Below are 21,153 nucleotides of genomic sequence, written 5' to 3'. Positions count from 1 at the left end.
TGTTCAAGATGATGGTACACAAGAAGACACCAATAGTCTGACAGCCTTTGGCAGAGATCTTCTTTGAACACAGCATGTTGCACGTAGTAATCCAACTGAGAACTACTGTCTACTGCCATTCTTCAGACAGCAATAGTGCTGCTTTGACTTCTTCTCGTTCATTGAGAACTGCTTTCTAAACACTGTAAAATAACTTTGATAATTGCAGGGTGAAAAGGGAGAACCAGGAGCTATCATTACTGCTGATGGATCTTTAACTGAATTAGTAGGAAGAAAAGGAGAGAAGGTGAGCTAACACTGTGTTGTGTTCCTCCAGAATGTTTGGTGGCCATGTTACCAGCCACCTCTGCTCCATACTGCAGGAGTTCTCCTTGTCATTGCTCTATGTGTATCTGTCCTCAGGGTGAAGCTGGAGTAGTGGGACCAGTGGGACCAATGGTAAGACATTTCCAAAGATGAGTGGATTTTTTGTATTTTGCTTTGGTTTTACAGGTAATAGTAAATGTAAAGGTAGGTTGTTTTAGGTTTTCATTCCTTCTGAGTAGGGATGATAAAGAGCATTCATGCTTCAAGATGATCATTGCCCTTCTGAGAAGAGTATGTTTGTTACATATGTAGTGCTGTAGACTACTGACTTGATTCAGAATTTAAATTCTGGTCACACAAATGTATCAGTTACTATCTAAACAAACAGTGAAATATCATTAGAGCTAGAAATTTACTTAACTTAGCACTCTGAGTGAACTGGATTTGTTTAGCTCTGAAGAAGCTCTAATTGCTCACTTTCCCTGCCTGAAAGGGAATTGTAGAACAAAGTCAGGGCCTTCTCAAAGATGCACAGGAAAGATAGGAGTACCAATGATCTCAAGTTCCAGCAAGGGAAATTCTGATTAGATATAAAGAAAAAAATTCACAGTAAAAGTGGTTAAACACAGAAATACATGCTCAGAGAGATGGTGGATTGTGCAACAAGGTGCTGAGTGGTATGACCTAACTTCAGAGCTCGTCTTGCTTTGAGCAAGTGGTTGGACTAGATGATCTCCAAAGGTCCCTTCCAATCTAAATTATTTTTATGATTTACAATGAAACAACTGATTATATCAGGCTCAGTTTCTGTTGGTGCCAATAATCTGCAACTGCCTTGGATTCTGAGGAGGCTGCAAATCAGGCAGTGGTCAGACCATGTACTAAAATCAGGGTTTAGAGGCCTTCTTTCGGGTACTTGGCCTGATATTTTTGACTGGACACAGAATGTTGTATGGAAGCACAATAAATCAGTTATAAAATGAGAACAGTTGCCCAGACTCAGTAGTGTTACAGCAGGAATTAATTTCTTCTAGTGTAGTATTCCAAAGATCAAGGATATTGAATGTTTCTTTGCTTCTGCTTTTGATGTAGTCTGGTCTCTCTTGTGCCTAAGTGAATATTAGTAGATGTTGTCATTTCTGTGCACCAAGGTGTGTAGGAGATTGTCACCAGTTTCTGCAGTCTTTAAAACTCTGGTCTCTCTTGTGCCTAAGTGAATATTAGTAGGTGTTGTCATTTCTGTGCACTAAGGTGTGTAGGAGATTTTGTCACCAGTTTCTGCAGTCTTTAAAAGGGGCTAAGTGGGTGTGCTGAGTAATTGCTTTCTTAATTACTGTGTATCAGAATACCTTGAGGGGGCTGTCCTCACTTACCAGAAGGGGACTTCCTTTTCTCTTCCTTGAATGACTGCAAGATGAGTCTATCCTTTCCTCTCAACATAGAATCATAGAATAATTTAGTATGGAAGTGAACTTCAGAGATCATCTAGTCCACACCACTGCCCAACACAGGTCCAGAGACCTGCCCAGTCGAGTCTTCAACGTCTCTTAGGATAGAGATTCCACAGCCTCTCTGGGTAGTACATTCCAGTATTTGACAACCTTTGGGATACAAAAGTTTTTCCTTATATTTGCTTGGAATTTATCCTGTTCTAGCTTGTGTTTGTTGCCTCATCCTGTTTCTGTGCACCCTTCAGGACATGTCCTATTTTTTTTTTTTTTGCCCCAAACTCTGTGTTTACATCTCCTTTTGTACTTGCCATGAGATGCTTCACGCAGTTCAGCGTGCAGACAAGGCCCCTCAGAGGAAGTTCTTGTCAGTGCTGGTGCGAATGATTACGCTGCAGGAGAACTGGGCACAGAGAACCTGCCTCAACACTTTGCTCAGGCAGTTCCTCTTCTGACTGCAGAACTCTGGTTTGATCATTGCTGTTAATGGGGATGATTCATTCTGGTGTTGTCCCGCATTAAAAAGTCCTTTGTAGTCAGTGGGAGTGCTGTGCTGCAAAAATACACAGACTTAGAGAACTGGGCCAGAGCCACTGAGCCACAACCTACCATCGTTTGTAGCCCAGTCAGTGGGAGTGCTGTGCTGCAAAAATACGCAGACTTCAGAGAGCTAGGCCAGAGCCACTGAGCCACAACCTATCATCGTTTGTAGCTCTCTGGAGACGGTACAGCAGAGGGCTACAAAGATGATTAGGGGTCTGGAGCATCTCTCTTATGAGGAGAGGCTGAGGGACTTGGGACTTCTTAGTCTAGAGAAGAGAAGACTGAGGGGAGATCTGATCAATGCCTATAAATACTTAAAGGGTGGGTTTCAAGAGGACAGGGCGGTGTTTTTTTCAGTGGTGCCCAGTGACAGGACAAGGGGAAATGGGCACAAACTTGAATATAAGAAGTTCCACCTCAACATGAGGAGGAACTTCTTTCCTGTGAGGGTGGCAGAGCCCTGGAAGAGGCTGCTCAGAGGGGTGGTGGAGTCTCCTTCTCTGTAGACATTCCAAACCCACCTGGACATGTTCCTGTGTGACCTGCTCTGGGTGGACCTGTTTTGGCGGGGGAGTAGACTAGATGATCTCCAGAGGTCCCTTCCAACCCCATGTCATTCTGTGATCGTTATGATGGTTCTGTTCCACTTTGCACAAAGTAAGACTCTGGTGCAAGAACATCTTTGAGGTAGCTGGGGACTCTAACCATCCCATCCCTCTGTGTTAGGGCTCAATGAACTCATACACAGGTTTCTAGAATTTAAAATAAATTCCCTACTCATGTCTCCCCTCCTTTTCGAGACTTCAGCTGGACAGAAGAGAGATTCTTCTCCTACAGAGGAGTAGTGTTTTGCTGACCTTTACTCAGCACTGGTGAGGCCACACCTGGAGTATTGTGTCCAGTTCTGGGCATCTCAATACAAGTGAGATCTCGAGGTGCTGGAGCGAGTGCAGAGGAGGGCAATGAAGCTGGTGAAGGGCCTGGAGCATCAATGTTATGAAAAGTGGTTGAAGGAGCTGGGACTGTTTAGTTTGAGGAAGGGGAGGCTGAGGGGAGAGCTCATCACAACTACAACTACTTGAAAGGACACTGTAGAGAGGTTGGTGCTGATCTCTTCTCACAGGTAATTAACAATAGAACGAGAGGGAATGGCTTCAAGCTCCAACAGGGTAGGTTTAGACTGAACATTAGGAAAGAATTTTTCACAGAAAGAGTGGTCAGGCATTGCAATAGGCTGCCCAGGGAGGTGGTTGAGTCAGCATCCCTGGATGTGTTTAAGAGCCGTTTAGATGTGGTGTTGGGGGATGAGGTGTAGGGGAGAACTTTGTAAAGTAGGGTTGATGGTTGGACTCGATGATCCCAAGGGTCTTTTCCAACCTGAATGATTCTATGATTCTATGAGAGGTGGGGATATTCAGGAGGACAGTACTGTTAATAGCAAAAGCAGAAGGGACAGACTGAATCCAGCCTCCTGCCACAGGGGAAATGTGAATCTTTCACCTGCTCAATTATCCTGTTCGCTGGCAGGGAAGCAGACACTGCAAATTATTGAACAGGAATACAGGTCCTTAATAAGAACCACGGTGTCAGTCTGCCCAAATCCACTCTCTGCTGTTGTAAATGAAATTTTCTTTTCTGGTGAGCAGTCTCCTGTTGCTTCTTCACTTCCTTCTTTCACTTCTAGCTGTGACTGCTGCCTTCTGTCTCAGGGAGTCGCTCACATCTCTCAGGCGCGGGCTAGCAGTGTGGTCAACTTTTACTTAGGGTTGGTTGCTAGTTACCCTTTGAAGGAAAAGTCATGGTGCAAACAAGTGTTTGTTACCTCTAAAGTGATGTGCTGAAACGGTGGTAAGCAGGGCAAGAGCCAAGGTCTTTCTTCCATCGACACGGGTCTGTGTTAACCATCGCATTGCAGGTGGCAGTAGGAAGTTGTGACAGTCATCACACTGGCAGCACTGTGATTTCTCAGCATTAAGCACGTCAGTTGTCACGTGTAAGTGGTATCTGCCTGAGATCTATAGACAGAGATTATTTAACCAATGATGCAAGAAGGGGTGTCTCTTAACATTTCACCGCCAAGGTCTTTCTTCCATCGACACGGGTCTGTGTTAACCATCGCATTGCAGGTGGCAGTAGGAAGTTGTGACAGTCATCACACTGGCAGCACTGTGATTTCTCAGCATTAAGCACGTCAGTTGTCACGTGTAAGTGGTATCTGCCTGAGATCTATAGACAGAGATTATTTAACCAATGATGCAAGAAGGGGTGTCTCTTAACATTTCACCAGACTGGGGAAAAAAAAAAAAAAAAAAAGGAAATGAAACCAGAAAGGTTGATACTTATGTAAAGATGATGTCTAGACCCTTGTGGTTATGCTGAGTTTCAGGAAGCTGACAGCAGATGAAAGTTTGTGGTGTCCTCGGGTTTTCTGCTTTATGTTGATCACTTGCTGCCTGCCTGGAAGCTGTGAGCTTGCAAATGCCCAGTCATAGACCACCCCTGGAGTACTTTTCTGATGCAGCCTCCTTGCCCTTTTTTTTTGCAGTCACTTGTATCACTTGGTGAGGCCTGATGGGCCAGTTGCTCTTGTATAAAGAAGGATCTGTTCTGTTTCAACTGTATCAGCCCCATAAACCCACATACCCAAGCTGGCAGGAGGCATGTAGAAGCCTGGCACTATATGAATTCTCAAGATGATCCACAAACTTTTCCTCAGAGGGCCTGTTTCAAAAAATAATTAGAAAAACAACCAAAAAGGAGATGCACAAAGTATGCACCAGTAACTGCCTTTTTTCTACTGATTGATGCTATCAATCAGTAGAAATTGATGATGTCAATTTTCCTTTGATACCTGGTGACTCAGTTTTGCTTGCACAACCTACAAATGACTGAGAATTCAGACTTCATTTCAAATAACTAGTCTTTTCCCAGCCAGAGTTGACTGTTACATGCACATCTCAGCTTCTGAGATCACTCAGCAGAGCAAGTAGAGAGGACATTTTGTGTGTTCTCTGCAGACAATCACACACTGATTTGTAATGCAAATACAAAACTGTGCCTCTTATTCTAAATAATCACATGTATGTCAAAGATATGTTCCATGTATTCACCATAATCACATTTTCTTTTTTGCCCAGGGACCAATAGGACCTATTGGACCAAAAGGAGAACTTGGTTTCCCAGGACGTCCAGTACGTATTATGCTCTCAAGTAGAATAAAAATAGAGGAGCTTGCTTCTGACACATACTACACTGTTTCTACTTCAATTTCAGGGCCGCCCAGGACTGAATGGACTGAGAGGTGTGAAAGGTGATCGAGGCGAATCATTTAATGTAAGTTCTTATGTATTGCAATTAGTTGAAAAAAAATCCTGTTTAAATATTATGTCTGATGTATATGAATTCCTTTAAAATGATTACAGGACTAAAAATCTGAAATGACCTAGAAATAATTACATGTTTCTGCTACTTTTCCTATCTGGTGAAAATCATTGAGAAGCCAACTTCTGGGTCCAACTGGACAATTCTTGTAAATATAGATAGTTGTATCAGCCCCCAGGTGTAACAGTTACATGTGAGACTGGTTCAAATAGCAAGTGATCTGGGATTGCCAGTTCTTACTATATATTTCAAAGACCTCCTGATCCAAGCCATCACTATGACCCATCGTGGTGTGAAGACACTGCCATAGGCTCTTAGCTATCTAGCCCAGGTACAAACAGCACTTGAGCATATTATACTGAAGTGGTATCTACTCTACTAATGAGGACACACTTGCTAATAGCTACTGCCTGCTTTAATTGCCATGTACACGTATGCAGAATAACGACCACCGCATAGATGATACCGTATCCATGCCCACCTACAAGCTGTAGTTATGGAGTGACAAATGATGAACTAAGGTCCTCTTCTGGCAAGTCTGTTCTTATGAAAAGACTTCATACAAGTGGTCTCATGGCAAACATGAAGACTGGAATACACAACCATAAACACTGCTGAGCATAAGCAATAAGTTTCCCAATGGCAGAGTAAATTGTGGTGGTGTTGGGGCAATCTGTGGTAGAAAAATTGGTACCCATACCACAACAGCAGCTAATAACATCTCATCTGCATCAGAGACATGCTGGAAAAAAAAAAAGAACAAGGTTATTTTACTGTGTTAGCATAGAAATCATAAGGTAGGGATCAACTAGGCATCAGAAGAGGTGATCAGTATCACTGTATCTCAGTAGGGCCCTCTTAGTAAATGAATTCAGTTGTACGAGTTCTCTGGTTCTACTTTGTTAGGGGCAAAAAAGAATACTGCACTCAAACTACAAAACACAAGTTTATGTTTTCTATCTGGACAATAAATATAAGTGAGATGATACTGATTTATCCAAGTAACAGTGGGGAAAAAAAAAAAAAAAAAAAAAAGGAAATGAAACCAGAAAGGTTGATACTTATGTAAAGATGATGTCTAGACCCTTGTGGTTATGCTGAGTTTCAGGAAGCTGACAGCAGATGAAAGTTTGTGGTGTCCTCGGGTTTTCTGCTTTATGTTGATCACTTGCTGCCTGCCTGGAAGCTGTGAGCTTGCAAATGCCCAGTCATAGACCACCCCTGGAGTACTTTTCTGATGCAGCCTCCTTGCCCTTTTTTTTTGCAGTCACTTGTATCACTTGGTGAGGCCTGATGGGCCAGTTGCTCTTGTATAAAGAAGGATCTGTTCTGTTTCAACTGTATCAGCCCCATAAACCCACATACCCAAGCTGGCAGGAGGCATGTAGAAGCCTGGCACTATATGAATTCTCAAGATGATCCACAAACTTTTCCTCACAGGGCCTGTTTCAAAAAATAATTAGAAAAACAAAGCAACCAAAAAGGAGATGCACAAAGTATGCACCAGTAACTGCCTTTTTTCTACTGATTGATGCTATCAATCAGTAGAAATTGATGATGTCAATTTTCCTTTGATACCTGGTGACTCAGTTTTGCTTGCACAACCTACAAATGACTGAGAATTCAGACTTCATTTCAAATAACTAGTCTTTTCCCAGCCAGAGTTGACTGTTACATGCACATCTCAGCTTCTGAGATCACTCAGCAGAGCAAGTAGAGAGGATATTTTGTGCATTCTCTGCAGACAATCACAGACTGATTTGTAATGCAAATACAAAACTGTGCCTCTTATTCTAAATAATCACATGTATGTCAAAGATATGTTCCATGTATTCACCATAATCACATTTTCTTTTTTGCCCAGGGACCAATAGGACCTATTGGACCAAAAGGAGAACTTGGTTTCCCAGGACGTCCAGTACGTATTATGCTCTCAAGTAGAATAAAAATAGAGGAGCTTGCTTCTGACACATACTACACTGTTTCTACTTCAATTTCAGGGCCGCCCAGGACTGAATGGACTGAGAGGTGTGAAAGGTGATCGAGGCGAATCATTTAATGTAAGTTCTTATGTATTGCAATTAGTTGAAAAAAAATCCTGTTTAAATATTATGTCTGATGTATATGAATTCCTTTAAAATGATTACAGGACTAAAAATCTGAAATGACCTAGAAATAATTACATGTTTCTGCTACTTTTCCTATCTGGTGAAAATCATTGAGAAGCCAACTTCTGGGTCCAACTGGACAATTCTTGTAAATATAGATAGTTGTATCAGCCCCCAGGTGTAACAGTTACATGTGAGACTGGTTCAAATAGCAAGTGATCTGGGATTGCCAGTTCTTACTATATATTTCAAAGACCTCCTGATCCAAGCCATCACTATGACCCATCGTGGTGTGAAGACACTGCCATAGGCTCTTAGCTATCTAGCCCAGGTACAAACAGCACTTGAGCATATTATACTGAAGTGGTATCTACTCTACTAATGAGGACACACTTGCTAATAGCTACTGCCTGCTTTAATTGCCATGTACACGTATGCAGAATAACGACCACCGCATAGATGATACCGTATCCATGCCCACCTACAAGCTGTAGTTATGGAGTGACAAATGATGAACTAAGGTCCTCTTCTGGCAAGTCTGTTCTTATGAAAAGACTTCATACAAGTGGTCTCATGGCAAACATGAAGACTGGAATACACAACCATAAACACTGCTGAGCATAAGCAATAAGTTTCCCAATGGCAGAGTAAATTGTGGTGGTGTTGGGGCAATCTGTGGTAGAAAAATTGGTACCCATACCACAACAGCAGCTAATAACATCTCATCTGCATCAGAGACATGCTGGAAAAAAAAAAAGAACAAGGTTATTTTACTGTGTTAGCATAGAAATCATAAGGTAGGGATCAACTAGGCATCAGAAGAGGTGATCAGTATCACTGTATTTCAGTAGGGCCCTCTTAGTAAATGAATTCAGTTGTACGAGTTCTCTGGTTCTACTTTGTTAGGGGCAAAAAAGAATACTGCACTCAAACTACAAAACACAAGTTTATGTTTTCTATCTGGACAATAAATATAAGTGAGATGATACTGATTTATCCAAGTAACAGGGAGACTGAGGATTGGTATGTATTCAGTATCTTCACAGGAAGAAAAGATCAGGTACTAAAAATTGCTTATCCCTCCAGAGAAAGGTTTAAATAGAAATTTAGTTGCTGGAAGGTGAAACCAGACAAATTAGACAAATTCTATTTGGAAGAAAATGACAGAAAGGCTGGCTAGCCACCAGCAGAAAATATTAAAGTAGATTTTCCATTCTTCCACATCTTCAAACAGTGTCAATGTTGATTGTCTGCTTTAACCAAACAAAAAAACTATTAAAACAAGTGTAACTAGATGAAGTACACCAGGCCAGGAGATTAAAGCAAACAAAACAGGTTACATGTTCTAATAGTCCTTCCTGGAGTGCTCAGGGAAGATAAAATCTAATGGATCTCTAGTTATTGATGAAATGACCTGTGTCACCTCACAGAAGCTCGCATTGATGTGGAGTGAAAGATGGACGTGGCGTGGTGCCAGGTTTTTAAATGACACAGTAAAGAGTTGGCCATTTTTTTTTTTTTGCAACGGGCAGTCACACCTCCACCTCCACCCAAGCAGGGTGCCTTGAAGGTGCTAATTAGTGTGTAGTTATCTGACTGGCATTTGAAAATATATGAATCTCAGCAATCTTGAGAATCCCAAACCAGTCTCGATACCTAATTTTCCTTGGATGAGAGATCTATTGCCTTTAATTTTCATTCCAATTTTTAGTGCTTTGGGGTTTGGGCTTTTCTTTTTGCCTTAGGGAACAACAAAATCTTAGACCGTTTTGTTCTCCACAGAGTGCTTGAGGTTTAATATTAAAATTCACCTGACAGGTTGGTCCCTGTAACTGAATTCTCAGTCTCCCCTCAAACCCCTCAAGCTCTCTGAGCCCCTTGGCATTCTTTCTGTAGGCTCATTTGTATTGCATATGAAAAGATATAATATCTTCTTTAATTTTCTCTTATCAGGGCCTTCCTGGCTTGCCTGGACCCCCAGGGCCTCCTGGACCTCCAGGACGTATAGTTTATATCAAAGGAGTAAGTACAACTGGGGATCAGTTGCTGGTGTCTCTCTGTAGCAGAAACGTGCTGCTCTAGGAACAGCTTGCGAAGAGAAACATCAAAACTTGTTTCAGGCAACACAGTTTAAAGTGGGTGACCATGCTTGTGTGCATTGGAGAAAAATCTCTTAACTGGAGCCACTGTCCTGTAAGAGTTTGGCCCCTCACACACAGTCCTGTGAGAGATCCCAGGCAGCAAGCTGGGTTCCCTGCCCAGGAGGCGCCGATATTTCTTTCCAGGCTTTGTCTCATTGTCTCTATTAGGTCAGTTTGGTGAGATATCTGCTGTGTTATACCTACATGCATTGAAATAACTCCTCTTCCTCTTTTCAATAGACAGTTTTCCCGGTGTCTCCCAGACCTCACTGCAAAATGCCAGTAAGTCACACACAGAATCTGCTCCTGGCGAGATGCATGGCCATGACAGTACATAACCAAAATAGCTAAGATACATAACCACGGTAGCTTTGCAGCTTTTCTCCCCTGCCTTCTGCTTTGCACCAGAGATGTTTTACCTATTCTTCAAGATAACAGATTTTCAAGTGTTTAGATACCCAAAATGAGCCAGATAAAAATATAAAACAGAACTAGAAACTCTAGAACCTTTCATTTAAAGCACTTTGATTACTTGGTTGTCCCAATACTTTTAATGCCTTTCCAAGCCTGTATTTCCATAGTTTAAGAGTTGCTTTGGGGAGTTGAATGTTTCTATATACATGTACACACATTTTTCAGATAGATACATAAATACTGTCTCCATGTTTTTATGTCTTTAGCTGTTTTCAGTTTCTCTGTCCAAAATAAGACTTGTTACGTATTTCATTGTGGCATGAAAGACACATCAGGAAAGAAAGATTGTGTTCTTTATTTGATCCTCAAGTGCAGTCTATTCACATATAAACATTTATTATCTGGAGAATGGCAGCAGGTGAAGCTCTGCCCTTGCCTTCCAAAGGGAATGACAAAGCCCCCATTACCTTCAAAGGAACTGCAATTTAACACATAGTATCAAAAGAAAGGAGACGAGGGTTATATTTTCAGAACACACTGATGCCATTTTTGTTTAATGAGTCATGGAAATTACATCCTACAAACTGCAAACAGAGTTCAGTCCTGGAAGTACTTTCCCTAGGGCGATATTGTACTCTTAAACTGTGGGTTAGGTACTTGGAAAGCATTCTGTCTTTGAGAGCCACAGTCCTCTCCTGAGTAGTGTGGTGTGCAGGATGGCTGTTCTACTTTTCTGTTAGGCAGCAGAGCCCAAAATAGCATTGTGCCCCCTCTTCCAAGTTCCATTCCAGTTTCTTTTTCACTTATTTTAGAGAAGCAGATCTTGACTCACAGTGTGCTAGAAGCATTGATACTCATCGTCACCCTACCCTTACTGCTGAAGAAAGATGTATCCCAGCTTATGGATCTTTCTGTTAATGAATAGTCATTACTCTATGGTAATTAGATATTTCTAAAGTTTTGGCCTACCACCTCCAGGTACCATCTTTTTTCCTCATTGAATTCCTCCCTTACATCTTTCCATTCCTACCATAGAACATTGTATGTTAATCATTTTTCCTCATTGAATTCCTCCCTTACATCTTCCCATTCCCACCATGGAACATTGTTGTATGTTAATCACGTGTCCGTAGTCAGGTATGGATTAGTCAGTCTCACCTCAAATCTGACTGCACGAGGCCCTGAGCAGCCTGATGGAGTTGATCCTGCTTTGGGCTAGACAATCTCCAGACATGCCTTCCAACCTCAACTCCCCTGTGATTCTCTGTGGAATGATTCAAACAATTCAAGCCTATTTTAGCTGAATTTCAGCTAATAGGAAAAGTCCCATTTCGAGAAGATTACAATCAGTGAATAATAGGAGGAACTTTTCCGTGCACAATAGAAACCTGTACTGATAACCACCTCTTTGTGCATCTGAGTGTGCTAGATAGATTTGTGCTACATTTGTGAATAATCTCCTAAACCTATCCGAGTTTATAGATAAGAAGTCTGCTGTACATGCCTACATAAATGAATATCGATAAAGAACTACAGACTGAACCCCACACGTTTTCCTCATGTGAACTGAACTTCTGAAGTTAATGGAGCTATCCATGTGAGTAAGACTTCTAAGAGCTAATATTACAGGAATAGCCAGATTGGGCACTTTCAATTTATTTTTTTCATACGCTTGATTAGATTCATATAAATAGAACTAGCTGTTACTAAGATCTGTCCCCCTTTTCAAGCACTGTGCCACGTTTTAATTCCTGCACTGTCCCTATTTTGCAGAGAGGCAGTAGAAGTAAGTAGCGTGCCCGCTATTAAAGGTGGCTGGTGTCAGAACAGGACAGTATAGAATAGCTTCTGCCTCCCAGTTGTGGTCTCAATGCATCAGGAGCACAGGTCAAAACATCAGACAGTAGGCTTAGCTATAGTCTGATGAAAAATTTACAAACACAGTCTGTTATCTTAGAGTCCAAAATCAAATCCATCACTGCTTTCAAATGCAGTGATGTAAATTCAGAATTGTCCCTGGAGAATGAGTTTTCTGGTGTTTGGTGTTTCGCTGGCATGACTGAGAGTAGGATTTGCTGATGCCTCCAGAACGCATGTCGTTACCCCCTTGCTGAAAGCATGTTGCATGTTAAAGAGAGCACAATCCTGAAAAAAGCTTGATCAGCTAATACTTGGACCTTGTCAAACTGGAGATATTATAATATTTACTGTGACAGCATGCAAATTTTCCAGGCTTTTCAGTCACACCAATTAATGCACTTCCATTGTTTAACGTATATGGATAATTTTTAATAGATTTCTCTGTCTGTAGGTGAGCACTCCTTATCCTGGAAATCAAGAAGCTCTTCATGTCCATGGTGAGCAATTCTGTTCTTGTACTTTGGTTTGAATAACCTTTTTTGCTTTATTCTTAGTTAAGGTCTTTTGCCTGCCCCCCCCCCTCCTTTTTTTTTCTTTTTATTTCTGTTGTATAACTGGCTTTATGGGGAAAAAAAAAGGGGGTCTCACTTCTTTTTCTGATGAAACTGTAAGATCTGTGGTTCTGTGATTGATTCTGCTCTTTTTATACTTTCAGCTTAGGTAAAAGCTTGAAAGTGGGGATTTTGACTATGACAATTCTGTTTAAATTTTGTTGGTTTTATTCAATTAATCATTACAGTTCCTTTTCTCTAAATGCATATTAATTCTCAACCCAAACAGTAAATCCTAAAGTCACTCCAGCATGCTTCTTTGGTTTAAGAAGGAAAAGTCACCATTTACATACAGTTTTAATCCCATTTTAAGATCATTGTAGTGGTTTGGCCATTCCCTTCTTGACCTAGTACTCCACCAGATAAGCACAAAGAGGTCACTCACTGTGCACACCAGGTATTAAAATCAGTCCAGGCCTGCATCTGTGATTCAGTGCTTTTTACCTTCCTCAAAGACATCTTAGAATCATAGAATCATAGAATGGTTGGGGTTGGAAGGGACCTCAAAGACCATCGAGTTCCCATGTTCCTGGGCATTAAATCACTGCTCCCATTACTATGCAGTGGAGTCTGGAGAGTTTACAGTTTAATCAGATAGGTCAGAGCCTGCGTGGCAAAACCGGTGCATGCGAAACAAGTTGAATAATGCAGCGGTGGTAGATGTTACATCAGCTCCAAACGCTGGGGCTTGGGGCTGTTTCTGGAGGAAGAGATGGCTATCTAGGGACCAGTTCTTTCATGTGGTCCAGCAAGTAGACAGTGGGCTGCTGTTGGCAACCTGAACCACTCCTCTCCCCCAGCAGTGACTGAGTCACTTACAAAGACCAAGCCACTTTGATCCAAATGGAAAAAGAAGGGAAGAGAAGAGGAATCGTGCAAGGGATGAGGATAAGGGGCATGAGCGGACGTAGTAAGTGGTAAAGGAAGATATCTGGAAGAAGAGGAAGTCAGAACTTGGTTGTATAAGCTCTGTATTCAACTTAGTATTTTAATATGATCTAAAATACTGATGACTGGACTGGAAGGAGCCCTCTGGCAGCTGGAAAAAAGGTTGGGACATTAAAATGGAGTCCCAGAGCATCCACAGGGAGCAGCCAGCAGTCTTGTTGTGATCCAATAGTACAGAAGGGAAAGGGAGGTCTTCTCAAAATCGTGGAGGAAATAAAGTCAGTGGTCTCCCTCCTTTCATTTAACTACTCATCATAAAAATGTATTCCTGTTTATTTAGTATACTTTCAGAGCAATTTTGTGGAAAAAAGCAGTAGTGCTGCCTCTAATACGCAGCCTGAACCTGGTTCCTGGTTTCCATGTTCCTGGGCATTAAATCACTGCTCCCATTACTATGCAGTGGAGTCTGGAGAGTTTACAGTTTAATCAGATAGGTCAGAGCCTGCGTGGCAAAACCGGTGCATGCGAAACAAGTTGAATAATGCAGCGGTGGTAGATGTTACATCAGCTCCAAACGCTGGGGCTTGGGGCTGTTTCTGGAGGAAGAGATGGCTATCTAGGGACCAGTTCTTTCATGTGGTCCAGCAAGTAGACAGTGGGCTGCTGTTGGCAACCTGAACCACTCCTCTCCCCCAGCAGTGACTGAGTCACTTACAAAGACCAAGCCACTTTGATCCAAATGGAAAAAGAAGGGAAGAGAAGAGGAATCGTGCAAGGGATGAGGATAAGGGGCATGAGCGAGAAGAGGAAGAGTGCAAGGGATGAGGGTAAGGGGCATGAGTGGACGTAGTAAGTGGTAAAGGAAGATATCTGGAAGAAGAGGAAGTCAGAACTTGGTTGTATAAGCTCTGTATTCAACTTAGTATTTTAACATGACCTAAAATACTGATGGCTGGACTGGAAACCTGCCTGGCAAACAACTCTGAAGATGTCACAGTTGGAGAGTTCAGCTTCAACTGACAATTAGGAAAACTGTCTAAAACTGCACACCTGAGAGATTGTGTGATTGGCCTTCGTGCAACATAAAATGAGGCCCCACTGTTCTGTCAACAGAACTCCTACTGTCCTCACAGCTGGAGGCTGAGTCACCAGACAGATCATGGGGAAACCCATGGGAGTATGACCAGCTTTCACCTCTCACGGCTGAAAGACAAAAGAGAAGGGTGGAGAGGAACTGTCTGGAAGTTTCTGTTGTAACATGGAGCTCTGAAAGGGAAGAAGTGCATCTCATTCTGCTGTATTTATAGCCATTCTGAGCAACTAGAAGAAGGGGAAATGCTGCAACTATTTTTCAAGCTAAAGCTTTCTTGCCAATAAAGTCTTTTATTTATTTTTTACTAATAAAGTCTTATTTATAAGTGGCACCAGGTCATGGAGTGTGGACTGGGTACCCAAGCCACAGATTGTTTCCATGCTTGCCCCAGTGAAATTCACAAATGTAATCAGATCAGGTTATCTTAATGATCCACTGACTCCAGCATAGATCCCAACTGACCACAGGGGCTGAAGATATCACAGCCAGGGAAGCATTGAAAATTACTTCAAGATCTGTATCTTGTATTAGCTTGTCATTGTAATTCAGGACCCTTCCTACTCATAATTCAGAATAAGACCACTTCACCTTAACCTTCAAAAGTAATTTTTACCTGAAGAAAGTGGCTATAAGATGTTACTGTGGAAGAATGATATTATTTTACATGAATTTTGCAAAGATATTCACAATTACTCTGTCAGAACAAAGAGAAATCAGACCTAAGAAGTTTAAATACTCAGGGGTCATTTTACCCAGATATTTGATAGGGTAAGTTTACCATGCAAGTTGAATAATATCTGAAAAAACAGAGGGTTTATCCAGATGCATTTGGGTGCAATTCTACCCTTAGCTCAACTGGATGGAAAATTACTCTAAAAGCATTCCTGTCCTTAGAGAACATTTTCTTCATTATTAATGCTTTTATCACATGAAAGAACAACAAACATAGCATTTTTGACATTCACAGTTGCAGATATTATCATTTGTTGGTTTGTTTTGGAGTCTGGAGATAGTAGAAGATGTGGTATCAAACACAGAGCCATAACTCAAGAACTGTTTCTAGAATTATGCCAATAATATTGACGAATGCAGTGAGAGCAGGTTTGTTTAGATGTCCTATGAAGCTGCCCCATCCCTGGAGGGGTTCAAGGCCAGGCTGGATGTGGCCTTGAGCAACCTGGTCTGGTGGGAGGTGTCCCTGCCCAGGGCAGGGGGGTTGGAACTCGATGATCTTTGAGGTCCCTTCCAACCCAAACCATTCTATGATTCTATGATCTTAGGCTGGGCAATTAGGAAAAAGAGAGTGAGAGATGATTGACTTGTAAGAGAGAGATTGTCTTGCACATGTTGGGGTTGATAAGAGAGGACAATCAGGCAGCCATTCAGTGTTCATGAAGACAGTGAGACAAGCATATAGGGGCTGGAGCTACGTGTGGATGGAAAGCCTGCTCTCACTTTCAGTAGTTTGGTTGTCACTGCTACGGTCTCTGCTGTTTCCAAGTTTGAATTTGTGATGCTTTTATGGCAGGTGCTAAAGCCAACAGAGATTCCTGGGGGCTGCACAGTTCAGCGAACTTAAAAGGAGAAAAGGGAGACAGAGGCGCTCCAGGACCACCAGGTATATTCACCAGATACATCATTGATATCCTGTGAAGGAATACGTGTTTAACTTTAAAAGTAATTCAGCAAAGTACTCTGACATCTACCCCTGCAGCCTTACTGGCCCAAAGACATATACCCAGTTCCTCACTGGCTGACACACAGAACAACAAAGCCCACAATGTTATCAAAAATGTCTTCTGAAAAGAAGTATCTGTGCTGCACGTTTGTGGGTATTATGAATGTGTTAAGTATAAGAATAGATTTTGAAGTGTAACTGGTTGGTCAGAGACTTTTTTAAATCTTAGAAGGACGTTGTGTCTATTTCCTGAGATACCATTCTGTTGTCAATCTTTTTGAGCCTAATTCAGTGCTAATTTTGAGCTAAAATTCAGTGCTTCCCATTTTGGGGTAACACACTTTTGCATTCTGAGTTCAAGGCAGTCATTTGTTGGTAACGATCCCACTTCCAGCAGGAGGTGGAAGTAGATGATCTCCATTTCAGTCAACTATTTAATATTTTATTCTTTGTGATAATCATGAAAAGTCTGTCTGAACTAAAAATACCAATTTACTTGCGGCAGGAGCATCATAACAGATGTTCCTCATCAAAGAGTTACTTTCCTGTATCAAAAAAGTTGATATTCTAATCTTGCTAATTCTTACACATTCAAAAATAGTTACAGAACAAGTATCTATTTGAAAAGATTTCAGTTACAAACTCTTCCTTTTCTATACATTTTTTGAAATCTCATATACTGAGATAAGGCTTTGGTCAGTGCCTGAAATCATTTGAAATAGAAGCAACAGAATATCAAATTAATGTTGCTATACCAGATTTATAATCTTTGCCCTCTAATGGGTCAACAATAAATACAAAACTACATCTATATGGATATTTCTGTCTTTATTCTAAAGACACGGTTCTGTTGACTGAAGATGATGTTTTGGTTATTTTTAAGAGGACATGTGTTAGTTCTAATAAAATCTGTTTTCTTGTCTTGTCCTCATTAATTTTTATTCTGATCAATATCTAGTGCCTTAAAATAAGTGATTAGTGCTTCCTAGCCATCAGTAAACTTGTAAGAAGAAGCAGCAAAAAGCATTCCTAAACAGAAATTAAGAACATTTTCTCTTCTGTGCTGGTTTATGCACCATGAACATGTCTGTTCCCTCACAGGGTCTGTATTTAACGCAAATTAATGTCCTAGGTATTTTTGCCTGTACCTGATGATTTCAGGTGCTTCAGAAGGAGGGGATTATGAGAGGATTATGCTTATGTTCTTGTAAAACTGCAGCTAGTGAACGATGGTGAAAATAACATGAGAATTCTGGTTAAACTGAGAACTGAATTCACCTTTCTCCAAAAATAATGTATTTATTCCTTTGCCAACTGAATCATATGTTAACTAGGACCAATTCTGTTGATGCTCAAAGAAATGTTCCTGTTTGGTTCTTGCTCACTGATGTACTTGTTAAAATATTATTTCATACAAACCAGTTCTCTAGGTCTCACAGACATCCATATAATCATTGACAGTGAAAATTCAGAAGACAGAAGTTGCAAGGTAGTGGAACATGATTAAAGGACGGGAATTTTTCAAAATCTTCTCTGAGGCACAGATGGCAGGAACTCCTTCCACTACAATATCTGTCGAGTTCCAGCAATCAGAAAAGCTTTCTGAACCATGATACTGGTCCAGGCAGTGGATTTATTTTTTCTTTTCACAAAATGTCTCCTCTGGAACCTTACAAAGAGGCTCTATTATGGGTACCATGTGAAAATATGAAGCCAACACAAAAAGTGGGTAAATGGCAGGGTGCAGTTTATTTAGCTATTCTGTATGGAGGCAGGTGTAGTACATGTCCAGAGCACGGATGCTGTGTTCCAATCACATGTGCAATGTTCCAGCACAACCCCAGTGTTTCTGGCTGGAGGAACACAATCTGAAGCCTTGTAAGAAAACAGATTTAGCAAGAGAGGAGGAGATTTCTCTGTGTCATAGTCTCAGACCCGAAAAAGAAAACTGAAAAAGAAGTTTCACCCTTTTCTCTGTGAATCCTGGAAGGAATGGAGCTAATGGAAAATTAGTGATGTAGAGCAAGTTGGCTTCTCGCTGGGCAGGAATTAATAAGTGAGTTCTGTTTCTCCAGGGGCTAAAATTTAATTTCTAGATCAGATTCCAGATCTGAAAGCAGCGTGCCTTCCCCTTTTCTAAAAGAAAGGTCACCAAAGTTCTGTGACCTTATGTTCGTTGGGAGGGCATGATTTTGCCATTGATTATGCAAAAAGTGCTGTTAGTCTGTTTCAGCAACAACTGAAATAAATTAAAATGTCTGGTTTATCAGTAGAAGCCACACAACAAAGTATGTTTCCCTCTGGCTAGTGTTAAGATCCCTAAAGGTCCTCCCAAAAATTGCTTACCAGCCCTCCAATGAATGTCTACAGAAGAGAACTGAACTAGGTTTGCCTGTTGAGAAGTCATGTCAGGCAAACTTCTCTGGTTGTGTGTACAAGCAAACTAAACAGACCCAGGACACAGGGGAAAATCGTCCTGCAGTTTAATTGTTCCATGTTTCCTGGGCTGTATTCAGCCTACAACAAGTAACCCTTTCCCACACTGTGGGATGCTCTGGGGGATGGCTTAAGCTGGGGATTAGTTCAATAGACTGTATGGAGAAGTCTCTCATACTTCAGGAGTGAGGAGGATGGTTTAGCTGTGTGGGTGAAAGTTGTGCCACTTCACCTCAGGGCTGAGGAACATGTCTAGGTAGGTAGAGCCTACTGGTTCCCTATCACAGACTTTTGACTTCCACTTTGAGGGGTGATCTCTCTCTTCCTTATGTGCCTTGCCCAGGCCTAGTCTACTTACTGGTCATCCTAGAAAGACCCCAGATATTGCCCAGCGTAGAGATTAATACTAAGGAACATCTGAGAAGGACACCTACCATTCTGTTCCACCTGCCTGTTTCCCCATGCCCTCACATGGATCAAGCAAATCACTGCAGCGAGCTGTAATTGGCAGGGTTGGAATAAAATCAAAACAGCTGCTGTAGTGGGAATATATTTCTGTCCCAGAGTACGGATGTATACAATGTCTACTTGACTTAATTGTATCTGAGATAGCATACTGAGTTTTGAGTCCCGTGTTTGGCATAGAGTTGGACACAAAGATCTCAAAGACGAATTGGTTGAAGAAGATGCTTTGAGCTGTTATGGGCTGCTGTAAAACAATCTTTTTTTTCCAAGTTTTTGTCAAACAGAGACTATTTGAAAGGTTTTTAGACTTTTGGTGCTGGCTTGGCAGCTTTGGATGACCACTGTTGGCAGACAACACAACACAAGTGGTCTAACCATTGATATTGGTGTTGGGTTTTGACGCAGAACAATGTCAAGGAGCACAAGGATCAGCAGATGACATTATCACCGTTTCTTTCTCTTGTCAGTTCTGGTCCTGTCCTTGCATGAAAGATCATGCAACTACTGATTGGCCACCCAACTGCTGGCAAAACATATGGAAAGCTTTTCTTTTACCTTGGTCTCCATCAAAGGGGTTAGTTTGGATGGTTCTCTTTCCTCTTCTGCCCAGCTGCCATTTTTCAGAAAATGGGGAAAATTTCATCTTCAAGCCTTCTTTGCTTTCAATTTTTTCTGAAATTCACAATCAGATTCAGAAGTTATTAAGGTGGAGGAGTGACAGACAAGATAGAACATGTAAGCCTTGATTTGTTAGGAAATCAAGCTAAAAATATCTGTTAGATTTAAAGGTTAATGTTATTATTGTAAATATTTTTTTCTTTAAGCTCCTAAACCAGTAATATCCAAAGCAATGCTTTTAAAAAGAAAATTGCAGATAATTATTGTACTCTCTTATTATTGTACTTGATTCTGTTTTCTTCATATTTCAGGTCCACCTCTGCCTCCATCATATTTCAGCCACTTTATTAATAGCATCAAGGTAATTATATCCCATTTGTGTTTGAGTTCTGTTAAGCTATTTTTAAAGTGTACTTTACTATAAATTAAGCGTGAAACTTGGTGAAATATACAAAACAGGTAACAGCATCAGGAATCACAAACGATAGTAATTTTTTTAAGTCAGCTGCATACACAAGTTTATTACAAGTATAGCGGTAGCAGATGTCAGTAGTATATAAAGATTACTTTTGAAAGAACTTTGTTACTGAGGCTTTTTACCTTCCTGGTGGTATTAAAGTGAGTCATAATTCACTGTTACCTAATATAAGTTGGTATAAATCATCTGCTATAAATGAATGCTTTTGTTTCCATGCCAGCTCATGTAAGAGACATCCATTACCTAAAGGGCTCCTAGAAAAATTCAGCAACAATTAACACGTGGGGGGGAAAAATCACTTCTGTGTAATACTATTTATCCTTTAAACACACTGAATAAAATAAGTTAAAGTGATGGAAATGACTTTTCCTGGAACCTCTTACAAGCAAATACACCCATACCTTCATGTGTCTGGTCTCTTTCGGTTCCATTATTCTCCAGACTGCGTCAGGTGACAAAAATTAATAGCAATGCAATATTATTTTAAATGTTTCTAAGTGAACGAGGCTCTTTATCAGTAGAAGATCTGAAAAAAAAAAACTGAATCAAAATATTGTTTAATAATGCCACTAAAACCGGTGCATTGTCAGTTTACTTGAAGGACTCGTGCCATCTGGTTTTCAGATTTTGTTTCTGCTTGTCTGAGTGTCCCTAAATTATTTCTCTGACATAAAGTGCCCCGTGT

The 21,153-nt window shown here is 41.0% G+C and overlaps 1 protein-coding gene across 1 annotated transcript in view; it reads left to right on the top strand.

Moving 5' to 3' along the window:
- Positions 1-208: 208 nt before the first annotated feature.
- LOC106887338 (collagen alpha-1(XV) chain-like) overlaps positions 209-21,153 on the top strand; it is a gene marked incomplete at its 5' end in the record, with an annotated part of 37,805 nt that continues 16,860 nt past the window's right edge. Inside the window, 9 exons of the mRNA XM_014940795.1 lie at positions 209-286; positions 403-438; positions 5,435-5,488; positions 7,679-7,738; positions 9,740-9,808; positions 10,168-10,209; positions 12,653-12,698; positions 16,322-16,411; positions 20,302-20,351. Coding sequence (XP_014796281.1) covers positions 209-286; positions 403-438; positions 5,435-5,488; positions 7,679-7,738; positions 9,740-9,808; positions 10,168-10,209; positions 12,653-12,698; positions 16,322-16,411; positions 20,302-20,351 — 525 coding nt within the window. The remainder of the gene's footprint in view (positions 287-402; positions 439-5,434; positions 5,489-7,678; positions 7,739-9,739; positions 9,809-10,167; positions 10,210-12,652; positions 12,699-16,321; positions 16,412-20,301; positions 20,352-21,153) is intronic.

The sequence above is a fragment of the Calidris pugnax genome, unplaced genomic scaffold (assembly GCF_001431845.1).
Source record: "Calidris pugnax isolate Ruff unplaced genomic scaffold, ASM143184v1 scaffold8, whole genome shotgun sequence".
NCBI lineage: Eukaryota > Metazoa > Chordata > Aves > Charadriiformes > Scolopacidae > Calidris > Calidris pugnax.
Note: the sequence above shows the minus strand (reverse complement) of the source record. Positions and strands in the feature narration are given on the sequence as shown.